The 11,715-nt window shown below is 44.3% G+C and overlaps 1 protein-coding gene across 1 annotated transcript; it reads left to right on the forward strand.

Annotated features, from left to right (window-relative positions):
• Window positions 1-94: 94 nt before the first annotated feature.
• Window positions 95-11,123, forward strand: SBSPON (somatomedin B and thrombospondin type 1 domain containing). The gene is made up of 5 exons (XM_055706150.1): window positions 95-827; window positions 8,219-8,413; window positions 8,960-9,050; window positions 9,890-10,066; window positions 10,762-11,123. The coding sequence occupies exons 1-5, from the start codon at window positions 242-244 to the stop codon at window positions 10,877-10,879; spliced, it is 1,167 nt and encodes a 388-aa protein (XP_055562125.1). The 5' UTR covers window positions 95-241; the 3' UTR covers window positions 10,880-11,123.
• The last annotated feature ends 592 nt before the right edge of the window (window positions 11,124-11,715 follow it).

Raw genomic sequence — 11,715 nt, forward strand, 5'->3', positions numbered from 1 at the left:
GGGGGGGGGGGGAGGGGGGGGTTGGGCACTGCTGTGGGGGGCATCACGGGTCACCACTTTGTGGGTCCCTGCGCATGGGGTGTTACTGTGTGGGGTATGGCTGTGTGAGACGTGGTTGCATGGGACGTGGCTGTGTGGGATGTGGCAGTGCAGGACATCCCTGTACGGGATGTTGCTGTGAGGGTCATCGTGATGTGCGACATTGCTGTGTGGGACATCGCTGTGCGGGACATCCCTGGCTATGACAGTGTGGGACACCGTGGGTCACTGCCATGCAGATCTTGTGGGGAACATCCCCTGCCGTGCAGGACACCCCTGGGGACACGCACCCTCCCCACCTCCCGCTCCCGAAGCTTTGCCGCGGCAGCCTGGCCGCTGCCCGGGCCCCCCGGGGCAGGGAGCGGGGGCGGCCGGGCCTCCCAACCCGACCCGGTGGGGCCGGGAGGGCCGGGCAGGACCGCGCCGGCCGCCCCCCCCCGCCCCCGCTCCCTGCCCGCCGATCCCGCCCCGCTCCACCGGGTGCCGGTGCCGGCCGGAGCGCGTAGCGGCGGCAGGATCCTCACGTCGGGGCGGCGCGGTGGCGGGCGGCGCGGTGGCGGGCGGCACGGTGATGGGCGGCGCGGCGCTGTCGGGAGCGCTGTGGCTGGGGCTGCTGTGGGCCGGGAGCGGGGCCGGGGGCAGCTGCTCGGGGAAGTGCTGCGAGGGCCGGGACGCCGCCTGCGTCAGCGAGGGATGGAGGGAGGGAGGGGGCTACGGGACCTGCTACTGCGACGGAGGATGCCGGCGGGCCGGGGACTGCTGCCACGACCACGGCCAGGCGTGCCCGGGTAGGTGCGTCCGCCCCCTCCCCGGCCCTGGGGGGAGCCCACCGAGAGGGGCGGGGGGCGCCGAGCGGGGATCCCCCGGGAGCCCGGGCCCTTTCTCCAGGCGCAGTTAGCGGGCTGCCTGCCGCTGCTTTGCGGGGTGAAGGTTGCCCTGGGGGCTGGAGTGGGGGGTGCGGTCAGGGTCTCAGCTGTGAGGGGGCTCTGCAAGGGCGAAGCCCTCCCCGGTACCACCAGCCGCGGGGCGAGGGCCGGAGCAGAGACCAGGCTGGGGCTGTGTGAGCGCACCAACAGGCACAGGCATGGGGGAAGAGAGACCTTTCCCGCACTAGGCATTTGCAGGGTTTCTGGATCAGCCATAGTGCAGTGCCTGGCGTTTGCCGGTCTGAAGTTATTTTCCCTCTAAAATGTGATGTTATGTACTGCTCACTCACACTCATCCTAAATTCACATCGGTTACAGTGGGGATGTGGGATTACAGAGACAACAGGGAGATGGATTTAGTGCCGTCCGTGTTTCTGAGCGGGTTCCTTATGTCTTGCCAAACATATACCAATGAAATAATCGGGGAAATCCCCAGGGCAAGGTTTTGTTCTCATTTCTAGGGGCAGGAATCAGCAAGGATCCACCGTGAAGGCAAGGACTTCAAAGTGAGCATAGGGGAGTGAGTGAGAGGGTCCTCTGCCAGCCTGCAGGGAAGGCCTGGCTCTCTGCAGAGCAGTGGCAAGGAGGGGAAAGTGACCCAGTTCTACCAAACTGAACCCAGCAGCCTTGTAGGTGTTTACACCCCCACTTTCCGTGGTATTTCTGCCCTTTGTGGTCTACACAATTTGTCCTCCCTCCTCTCTGCGATGCGGCACGCAGCCCTTGCTTTACAGGTGCAGCAGGGGTACTCAGCCAGCCTCACGTCTCTTCCCGGCTGGCTGGACGCATGCCAGCCTGCAGCCAAAACGGCATGAGTCCTCTGCACAGTCCTGCTAATTTGGGTGCATTGAGCAGGCTCAGTGCTGTGCTGACATAGCCACACAGCTTGGGGACCCATGTTGGCTTGCGTCTGCCTGGGTTGGGAAGGGGGAGTATGACTGTCAGGTGGTGCAGACCCATCCTAGGTGACGTAAAGCTGTGCAGACTCAGCAGAGGAGAACCCCAGGTCTCCAGAGGAAACACGGTCAGTTCTCTCACCACTCAATAATCTCTTCAGAATAACAGAAGGGAAAAAAACATGCACCACAAGGTCTGACAGAAGGTAGCATCTTTAAAATTAGCATTTTTTTAATATATTCATATTTCATTCAGGAAAATCAGTAGGGAGAGAACTGACAAGATGCTTGCTTGTCACATAGTCACAGCATATTGTGTCTTTTCAGTAAATCAAATGATTTTGAATATTCAAGTATAGTAGGAGAGAGCTAATAAAGGTGCATAGTGTCAGTATTAAACCGGAGCTGTAATCTGATAAAAATTCATATGCTCTTCAAAAGGAAGCTCTAACTTGTGCTTGAAAAGAAAGTTTAGACACTTCTCTTACCATAACTTCTGGCACCTGATGATGCCTTATTGTGTTTAAGATGGTATTTTTTGTCTCAAGCACAGTGGTGACGCCTCAAAATGCATGACTGTCTTGTACCCTTGTGTGGACAGTGCGTGCCCTAGAACCAGGCAGAAAGATGGAGTCTTGGCAAAGTCTCCCTGCGTTTCTCTCTCCTGCACCAGGACTGAAATTTGACTGTCTGTGGTGGCCCAGTTCAGGGAGCTAAACCCGCAGGAAACTGCTCCTGTTTTCTCTGTTTCCTATTTTCGGCTGGTTGGCTCCCTGCACTGCCTCACTGCCCAGCTGTGTGAGCACCGCTGCTAGCGCAAGCAAAGGGAGCAGGATGTCTTGCATGAATGTAGCATGGGTGGGACAGGATTTTGGCAGCCTGAGGAGGTGAACCTAGAATCATACATCCAAAACCTACAAAACTGATCACAAGAAGTCATTCTTTTGAAGGCAAATGATCATATATACTTTCTATTGCAAGCAGCCAGTAAGTTATGTCTTGTATAAACAGAATATAAATAGTTCCAGTGGGAGTTTGCATCAACTTTAGACAAGTGTGGCTGGAAATTTTAGAGTAATTTTTGTTCCGGTTGGATGTTGAGGTCTCACCGTTGAGTGTTTCTAAATTCTTTCTGAGTGTTTAATGACACCAAGGGTGTTTATTGGCATAGTTCGCTCTGAAATAGTTTTGAATGTAGAGTTCACAAATTTAGAACAGAAATGTGAAGAAAGGTGATCAGTGGTTCTCGTGCTACAGCTTGTTTGTCAGCCTGTTTGCCACTCATGACTTCAGCACCTGCTGAAATGACATTTCATCCTTTTGCAAATATTTAACAGGATGAAGTATTTGGGAAAAGTATGAGTGCTTCAAGTGTATGTAATCAAGAAATGTGTTAGGAATAATGCAAAACCAATACTCCAAAATAATAGAAACCACTGAAAGGAGGGGTGTCCTAAAGCTGCCAATGCCATGGTTAAATTCTGTCGTGCCTAAAAATCGTAGTAGGTCTGGGACTTTATAAATAGATGGCTCAGCAGAAGTCCATGGGCTGCTAAACCTAAGTCCAAGGGTTTTCACATTAAGTATCTTCGAAGTTCTAACAATGAAGAAAGAATATTTGTACACAGAGAGCATTTAAATAGGAACGACTGTACAATGAAAAAGCCTGAAAAAGGAATGAGTTTGTCATTGAGTCGAAGTTGTTAGTCTGAGAAAATCCATAGATCCTTATACATTATACATTACAAAATATGTTGTGCAGTGATTCAGTAGAGATACAATAATCCTCTTTTTTCCAGAGATGGGAAAAAATTAAATAGAGTGTAACTCAGAAAAAACCCCAAACCTAACCAATCACTTATGATTCACAGTGCTGTAAATGGAGAAAAAGAAAATACCCTGACCACTCAAGCTGTGTTTCATAGGATAGCAATGTAATTTTTCAGTGTAATTTTGAACTTCTAAGTGTCTCATTAGCTTTCACATTTTGCTAAGTATCTGAGCACAAATCCTGTCCTTCAGGTTCCTTTGACTTGCATCCTTCCCATTTTTTCAGTGAATCATTTCTACCATCATTGTGTTAACTAAGCTGGACCAATAGTAACATAGACAGAGACCGTAACAGTGTAGCTATGGATCCCTGATACTTCTTTTTGTATTTCAAGAAATGGCACAATTCCTTTTATGTCAGCCCTGGGACCCATTCTCTGTCATGCTGGGGAAGTTAACATCTTTCCAATGAGGCACAAAACTGATGTACTGTCCCATAATAGTTGCTGGGTACTGACTGCAAAAGCGACATTATTATCCCACTGGCTAAATTCCATTCCAGCAATCCAATGTTCTTATTATTCCACATGACTAAGGCAATTCATACTTCTTTTTCTAAATCTTGATGACCATAAAATTGCCATGTATTGCTGCAGATGACCAATATTTAACTGTCACCTTGGTTTAATTCTAGTAAGATGTGAAGCCATCACTTCATTTGTTGTGCAGCTACTCAGTCCCTTTGGGAGTTTTCTACATGGAGAATGGGATGATAGACCTGATGTTATCTGTGTATCAAGGTGCTAATATGGGACTAAAATTATGTGGAAATTCTTACTTCATACAGCCAAGGAAGGGAGCCAACAGATAAGGAAAAAGGGCTAGAGGACATTTACTGTCCTTTGGGTACTCTAGGTAGAACTAAGATGTGTGATCAGACATTGAAGTCTATGTTTCTACTATTAAATAGAGTGGTGCCAAGGACTGTTTTCTGGACCTGCAGCCAGCTGGCAAAGACTGAGGTCCATACTACATTTAGCACTTGTCCTGGCTATCCCATGACAGGGTCCAAGACATTTTTACTATCACTGCTTTTCTTTTTTTCGAGTTCAAAATGCTTAAAACAAATGTCTGGGGTTTGGGCTGCAACACGTTAGAGCGGTGCCTTCACAGCCACAGAGACTGTGTCTTGTGCCCTGGGGTACCTCGATGTGCCAGAGCAGTGCCTAGTGGTGCAGCATCAGGGATCTGCACATGGAGCCATATGCTTTTTCAGTGTAATTTTCCAGTGCTGTTTTACAAACTATACCTAGGATCTTCCTGGAAAGGTGTTTATCAGTAAACAGAAGAAAATTTCAGAGAATGCTAACAGTTAAGCAGGATGGACAACTGGTGGCCCAATGCTCAGGGCTGCTCTGTGGTTCTGTTTCAGTGGAGTTCCTTAGGGTGTGGGATGCAGCATCCTCAGCCACTCGTGGTGCTGTCAGACCGCTCAGAAGTGGGCAAGTTTGGTCAGGACAGGTGCACAGTGAGAGGAAAGGAGGGGAACTGTGATGGTACAGTAAGGACATCTGCCAAGGAGCCTCAGTCGGGGGTTTTATCTGCTTTACAATGGCTGTAGTGCTCCAAAAAAATTGGAGATGCAATGGCAGAGCAAACATCAAATTCTGTGCCTTATGAGAAGAGTCACAAACACCAAAGAGGTTATCACATTTTACTCTTCCCAATGTCTTGTACTGGCAGAATCCTAGAGGGCATGGAATATTTTCCTGAAAGACTAGTTTGGTCCCATCACTTTCCTGTAACACAAATACAAGTATGTAACTAGTAGTCAAGCTGTAAAGCTTCTTAGGGATTAAAATTGTAATCAGAAAATGCAGGAAAAAAGAAGGTTGAAAATATATGATATGTTCCATTACGAGCTAATGAGAAACAGAACACATGGGAAAGGAAAAATCTCCGTTCAACTAGATAATGAGAGGTGTGACTCAAAACACTTCAGAAAGCCCAGCCATTGATTGTAACATATATTTTCCACCATTCTCTAAGTATCATGTTGAAGACTTGCCTTTATAAAGGAGTGGAAAAGCAAAGTAAAATGTGATTCACACTACACAGAAAAAGATTTTCAGCCTGCTTGTAATGTGCAATTAAAACAAGTCTTTGAAGAACTGGGGAGTTTCCATATCACTAAGAAACCATAACATTAACATAGGCACCTTTAGGCTTTTATAAGACACTGTGCTAGTATTTCAATTACATGACATTAATTACAACTTTATTGAAAAAGCAAGCCCATCAGAGGACAGAAAGGAGCTAATGATGTTAGGGGAAGCAGCATGGACTAGTACACAGCGCTGCAGTGTTTTGATTGCTTATTTCACAGTTAAGGAAAGCTGCAGAGGGCCATTCCTTGCTCGCCCAGCAGCATAATGTGCATGCATGGGAAAGCTGGCACCGCTGCTGGTGTCCTAGCAGAGGACATTCCCTCTGGACACACACACTGATGAAAGGGGAAGGGGCCTGGAGGGATGCAGCTGCCCAACTTGAAGCACCTACCAGGTGGCCTCCAGGAAAAGTGGCTGCTGGAAATGAACCACTGGTCAGATTAAAGGTCCTTGTGGACCGCAGTTGAGGACTACTCACGTAGGGAAATGACTGCTTATTGTCATATGATTCTTCTGCTTGAAGGATGCCCACGTGTGAGACATTTTTCTTACCTGTTCTTTCACGGCTCGGCCTGCTGAGGCTGTGTAGACTTGAAATTCCTATCTGGAGAGGCTGTGTTTGTTCCATCAGTAAGCACTTGGATATGATCCTCATCCAGCCCCTCAGGGGTCAGTGCTCAGTACAGTTTTGAAGTACTGTAGAATGCATTTTGACTGCTAAAAGTGAAATTGTTAGGCCACACCGTTTTCAAAATCTGGGGCTTGGTGTTCCTGGAGGCTAAGGAAACTTGAGTTTGTTTCATGGAAACGTGAAACGGCTGTGTGTGTGTTAATGGGCAAATAAAGTGAAGACTTGTGTATGTAGCTTCTTAGTCAGGAATAATATGTCCGTCACCTGCTTCTGTATTCTGCAAATCAGGCTGTAAAACCTCTTCTTCTGTAGCAGATTATTTGTATCCACCTGGAAGATACCTCGCATATTGTCCATACTTCCATTAGCAAGGTTGACACAGAGCTACTGTTTTGCCAGAATACAAATGAGAAATGCAAGAGAAAGGAGATTTACAGATTGGAAAAATGTGTGTCACACTTAATGTAAATGAGAACTACAAGGAACACGCCATCATTCTTAGATGCACTGCAGAGAATAAAATAAGCAAGGAAATGGCTAGTGGATAACAGGTATGATAGATTGGAGCATTTCTGAGTTTCAAGACAATACCAAAACTAAGAGATGCTTAGTTTTCCATTTACATCTCTCCTAGAAAGGTTACAAAAAGTGACAAACATGACATGAAGGCTCATTGGCTACATAATATGATGATTTAGGTTTTTTTCTAAAGAACCTGTGTGTTATGTAATCAAAAAAAGTGTCAAAGGCCATAAACTGGGCTAAAGTTTTCAACAGTTGCCAGAAAAGTACCACAGAACACAAAGTATTTTTCTTTCTTTCTTCATCTGAGACCTTCAGTGAGCTCACCTAATATATGTGAATTTAACAGGTGAAAGGAGTTCTTTGTACCTCTGACTATTAGGCTGGGTTAGGAGAGGTACACGTGTATGGTAGCTGTACTACTGATTGCTCTCTGCCTGAGGAAATGCTGTCTCCTATAACTGAGTTTACATCCAAAACAATGGCACTTGCCCCATAATGTTTTGGTCAAGTTCAGAGGAAGTTTGTGACCCACGAGAACTAAAATGCAAATATCTATTGGACTGTTCTGTGGTGGGGAATGAGCAAAAGAGGGCCTTAAAATCACGTTTTCACACATTTAGCACATTTAAGTATCTGCATTGTTGTAAAGCTCTGTGTACATCAGTAAACATACAGACACAGAAACACAACTCTGTGCACATCCCTGCATTGTTCTGACACTAAACAAACCCGAAATTATCACCAGAAACTGTCTTTGCAGCAAGGACCATGGTGCAGGATACTCTGTGTTAAAACAGGGCAACAAAGATGTGGCAGTGCAACTTCATTCAGCGTCGAGGAAAAGGGGTTAGAAATCAATCTGAGGGGAATCAAGAGGGCTGAAAGGCTTCCTGAATTCTGCTACTTTATGTTCAGAGTTTAAACAAAATCTGGTGGCGTAGGAACTGCCAAGGTAGGTCAGACCACTCACTGGTCTAGATAATCCATGAGTTGGCCTCCTTCGGGGCTAATGCCATGTGCTTCAGAAGATGGTACAGAAGAACCCCACAGCTGTAGTGAAAGGTTTCCATGAAGAGCTGTTTCTTTCCGGACAAAGGATGGAACAGGGAGCCAAGCACTGCAGACATGTTTGAACGTTAAATTTGAAGATGAAAATGAAAGCATGTAAAAAAGAAAAAATCAGCCTTACTACGCAAGCTCTTGAGAGCAATTAGGATAAAACAGAAGTCTTGACTGCTAGTAATGTTTAATACTGCTTTGCAGCTCTTCCGTGCATTGTGGGGGAGTGGAGTCATTGGAGTGGCTGTGCAGAACAATGTAAACCTGATCTGCGGGTACGTAGGCGCTACGTACAACAGGAACCTAAAAATGGTGGGGAACCATGCCCTGCTCTAGAAGAGAAGGCTGGCTGCCTGGAGTACTTGACATACCAGGGAGAGGACTGCGGCCATGAACATGGTAAACTCTCTTTATCTGTATGTTGTGCCCATCATGGCCTTTGTAAATTTTACTGATGTCAATGAATGGAAAAAAGTGCATCTATCTGCAGCTAGCTGATTAAAAATACAATTTTAAACCTTACTTTCTATTGCCATATTGCTCTTTATTTATCTTTTTTTTCCTACTTAGGCTTTTCTTAATTTCGATTAAGTAAACCACTAAGCTGCATGCATTCCTTCAGTTTCTTGATTTAAGCCCCTCTGTGCAAAGTTAGAACACAGATCCAGTACGGAACACAAAACAGAGCTCCTTGTAGGCTTCCAGCACATCCTGTTTCCTCACAGACTAGATGGTGTGCATTTCCAGACAGATTTCTGCTGAATAAGGAGAGAGCTTAGCTGTGGGGAACGGGCTTGGGGTATGAAGTTGCCAGCATTTTATCAGTTTTTCAATAGTCAGCCAGCAACACCATCCACAAGCTCCTGATTCATCCATGCACCTACAGTAACTGAAATATGACTCAATGGTGTCTTGCTGCCTTACCACAACTGTTCTCTTCCTCAGTCCCTGCTTTCATAACTACCTCTGAATACGGTAAAGAAAGAAAAAGACGAGCAGCATCCTCTCTCTGGCCTTCAGATAAAGAAGCAGCTGGGTAATCTACTTATCATATGCATGTGGGTCATCTTGTTCAATAGAAAATAGCTGGCTACAGAGAAAAATGTAATTAAATTTGCAATAATTAAACAATAAGCTATAGCTTGTGCTGTTTTTCTCTCCTGCAGTTCATTTGTGTGTTCTAGATGTTGTTTTTTATTACTTGCTAATTGTACTGAATTAGATATTTGGGTCGTGGCAAATCTGAGGATAGCCGCTTTTGAAAGCAAACAGTAAATAATGCTAAATCAAAGCCAAATGTATCCGTAAGTGTTAAGGCTGAGAAATTAGATGTAGGTCTCTGAACAAACAAAATGGGCTGAACGTGATCGGTCTCAAGAAACCTTTCTTGTAAATTAATTGACACAAACAGTAAAAAAATTTTTTTGGTTTCCAGTAGAGATGGTTATGAAGTTTAAATTGGGCTATTACTGGGTCTGTAATGCTCATAATACTTTGCCCTATGCTACTTTCCCCAGAACAATAAAGCCCACTGGTATTCTTAAAGTCTCTTTTCCATTTTCTCTTTTTAGCAGCATAGACGAAAAAATACGGGCTACTGAGATCTAGTTTTCAATGTAAATTAAGAACACAGAACACAAACAGAAAGTGAGATTATACATAAAGCACTGGACGGGGGGCATGGAATCAGAAATAGTTTGTGTAATGTTTTTAAGAATCCATTAATTAGGTTAGGGCCAGAAACAGGCTTGTTAGCAATGATGCTGTCTAACTTGCACTTCACAAATACCACTCGTATGATACATACATTTGAAATGTATACCTAGCTTATGCATTACCGATTATAACCAATTTAGTGTTTTTCTTTCTGAGCAGATACTGTGTAGAATTTAAAACCGAATCACTTTCACACCACTGTGCTTTGGAGAATCGACCATACGCTCAATGGATGCAGTACCTACGAGAAGGACACACTGTGTGTGTAGCTTGCCAGCCTCCAGCTATGAAAACAGACACGCATCGTTGTTCTGGAGATGGGCATAATGCAGATGGGTAAAAAAATACATTTTTCTGTTCTCTTCTGTAGCAAAACCTAGTACAGAAGTTAAGACTACTCAGTCTCATTGAAAGCTGCATTTACCACACCCTAAAACTGAAACAGCTCATATCCCTTGTACAGCTCAGAAGACTGACCCTTTCAGTTCTCACAGAAACTGCTTTTAAAACCTAGATAAAATTGGTAAATAATTTCAATATAAGAGTTCAGTGCCTTGAATGCTTAATTTACTACTGTGAAGGGATGATGCAACTTTTGTAGTGCAAGAGGTCTTTTTACAGCTACAGGCACTTTCACTTAAAAACGGTATTTCCTGCCACAATCCAAATCTGATTTCAGGTTTAACAGTGGTGGATCATTACACTTCACAAACCTACACACCTGGTTTCTAGAACAGTAATTTTTAAAGTAGACATTTAATATTTGGAAGAGATTTTTATTTGATCTACACATTTTTTAATATGCATACTACTTAATACCTGTACAACCAGCTACTCAATCTACCGCGCTGTATACTATACTCAGGAATATAGTGCTTGCTCCAGGAAGCATTTTAAGAGCTAGATGAGCTAATTAAAGTCTTACACTATCAAGCAAATCCAATCTTCTGACAAGTTATACAACACAGCCTAGTTAATATGAAATGTACAGTTTTCAGCATTTTAATTCCTCACTTATTGTCACATTTCAGAGGTAAAATCTTACACTGGGAAGCAGTTGGCAACTCTCAGTGCCAAGGAACCTGGAAGAAGATTCGGCAGCTGGAGCACTGTTCATGTCCCCTTGTGCATAGCTTTATTTTTACATAAAAGTCTGAAAGACCTTTGAAACAAAAAGATTAAGAAAGTTAACACCAATGCCAAGAAACCTAGACCTTTCCGCTGCATTTTCTGGAGCCTAATCAAACTCTAAAGGAGTCAGAACTCTGGAAGAAGCATTTCAGGAAACTCTGCCTAAAAACAAATCACCAAGACTGATCTTTGTATTAGAACACTAGAAGCATGCATCCATGTTTTTCTTTTGTAATTAAAAGAGCTAATGTTTCTAACCGTAGTAGCTGCTTTTCCTAAAATTCTCATTCTTTATTGACCACAGTTCTGTCTACAGGCACTGCTCCTACTCAGCAGTGAATCCGCCAAACATTCACAAGTCTGAGAATAGTTACTGTCATCATTAAATAGCAAGGGTGAATAAAAATGAAAGTTTGAGAGCTAAAACCAGATTTCAGTTTTGATCCTTTGCTCCTTCCCAGTACCATCTACACAGCTGTTTATATTACAAGTGGTATTCTTCCTCTATATTGCAGTTTTCATCTTCAGCCACTTTTATGAAAAGGTGTATGCTAGTCAGCATTGTAAAGGAATCAGTCTTGTTCAGAATTTCATGTCACTTAATACAGTGTGAACTTTATGGCAGATGAACCTAAACAAGACTTTGTGACCAAAGCCTTGCCTAAGATTAAAAAAAATCACTTATTACTAGTTAAAACTGCTTGTGAACAACGATTAACATAGAAATTTACAATATTAGAGCACTGGCAAGACTGTATGCAGGGAGCTCAAATCCCTGTTTTGTTACCTATTTCCTTGAATTATTGTTATAGCATTAAAGAGGCTGCATACTGCACTTTCTCACTTGTCAGGTA

The sequence above is a fragment of the Falco cherrug genome, chromosome 3, assembly GCF_023634085.1.
Source record: "Falco cherrug isolate bFalChe1 chromosome 3, bFalChe1.pri, whole genome shotgun sequence".
Taxonomy (NCBI): Eukaryota; Metazoa; Chordata; class Aves; order Falconiformes; family Falconidae; genus Falco; species Falco cherrug.

Bases quoted from the DNA above. Each gene is read 5' to 3' on its own strand.
- SBSPON (XM_055706150.1), top strand. From the start codon at position 242: ATGACAGTGTGGGACACCGTGGGTCACTGCCATGCAGATCTTGTGGGG. The intron at 828-8,218 runs GTAGGTGCGTCC...ACTGCTTTGCAG, and splicing joins CCACGGCCAGGCGTGCCCGG to CTCTTCCGTGCATTGTGGGG. The intron at 10,067-10,761 runs GTAAAAAAATAC...GTCACATTTCAG, and splicing joins GATGGGCATAATGCAGATGG to AGGTAAAATCTTACACTGGG.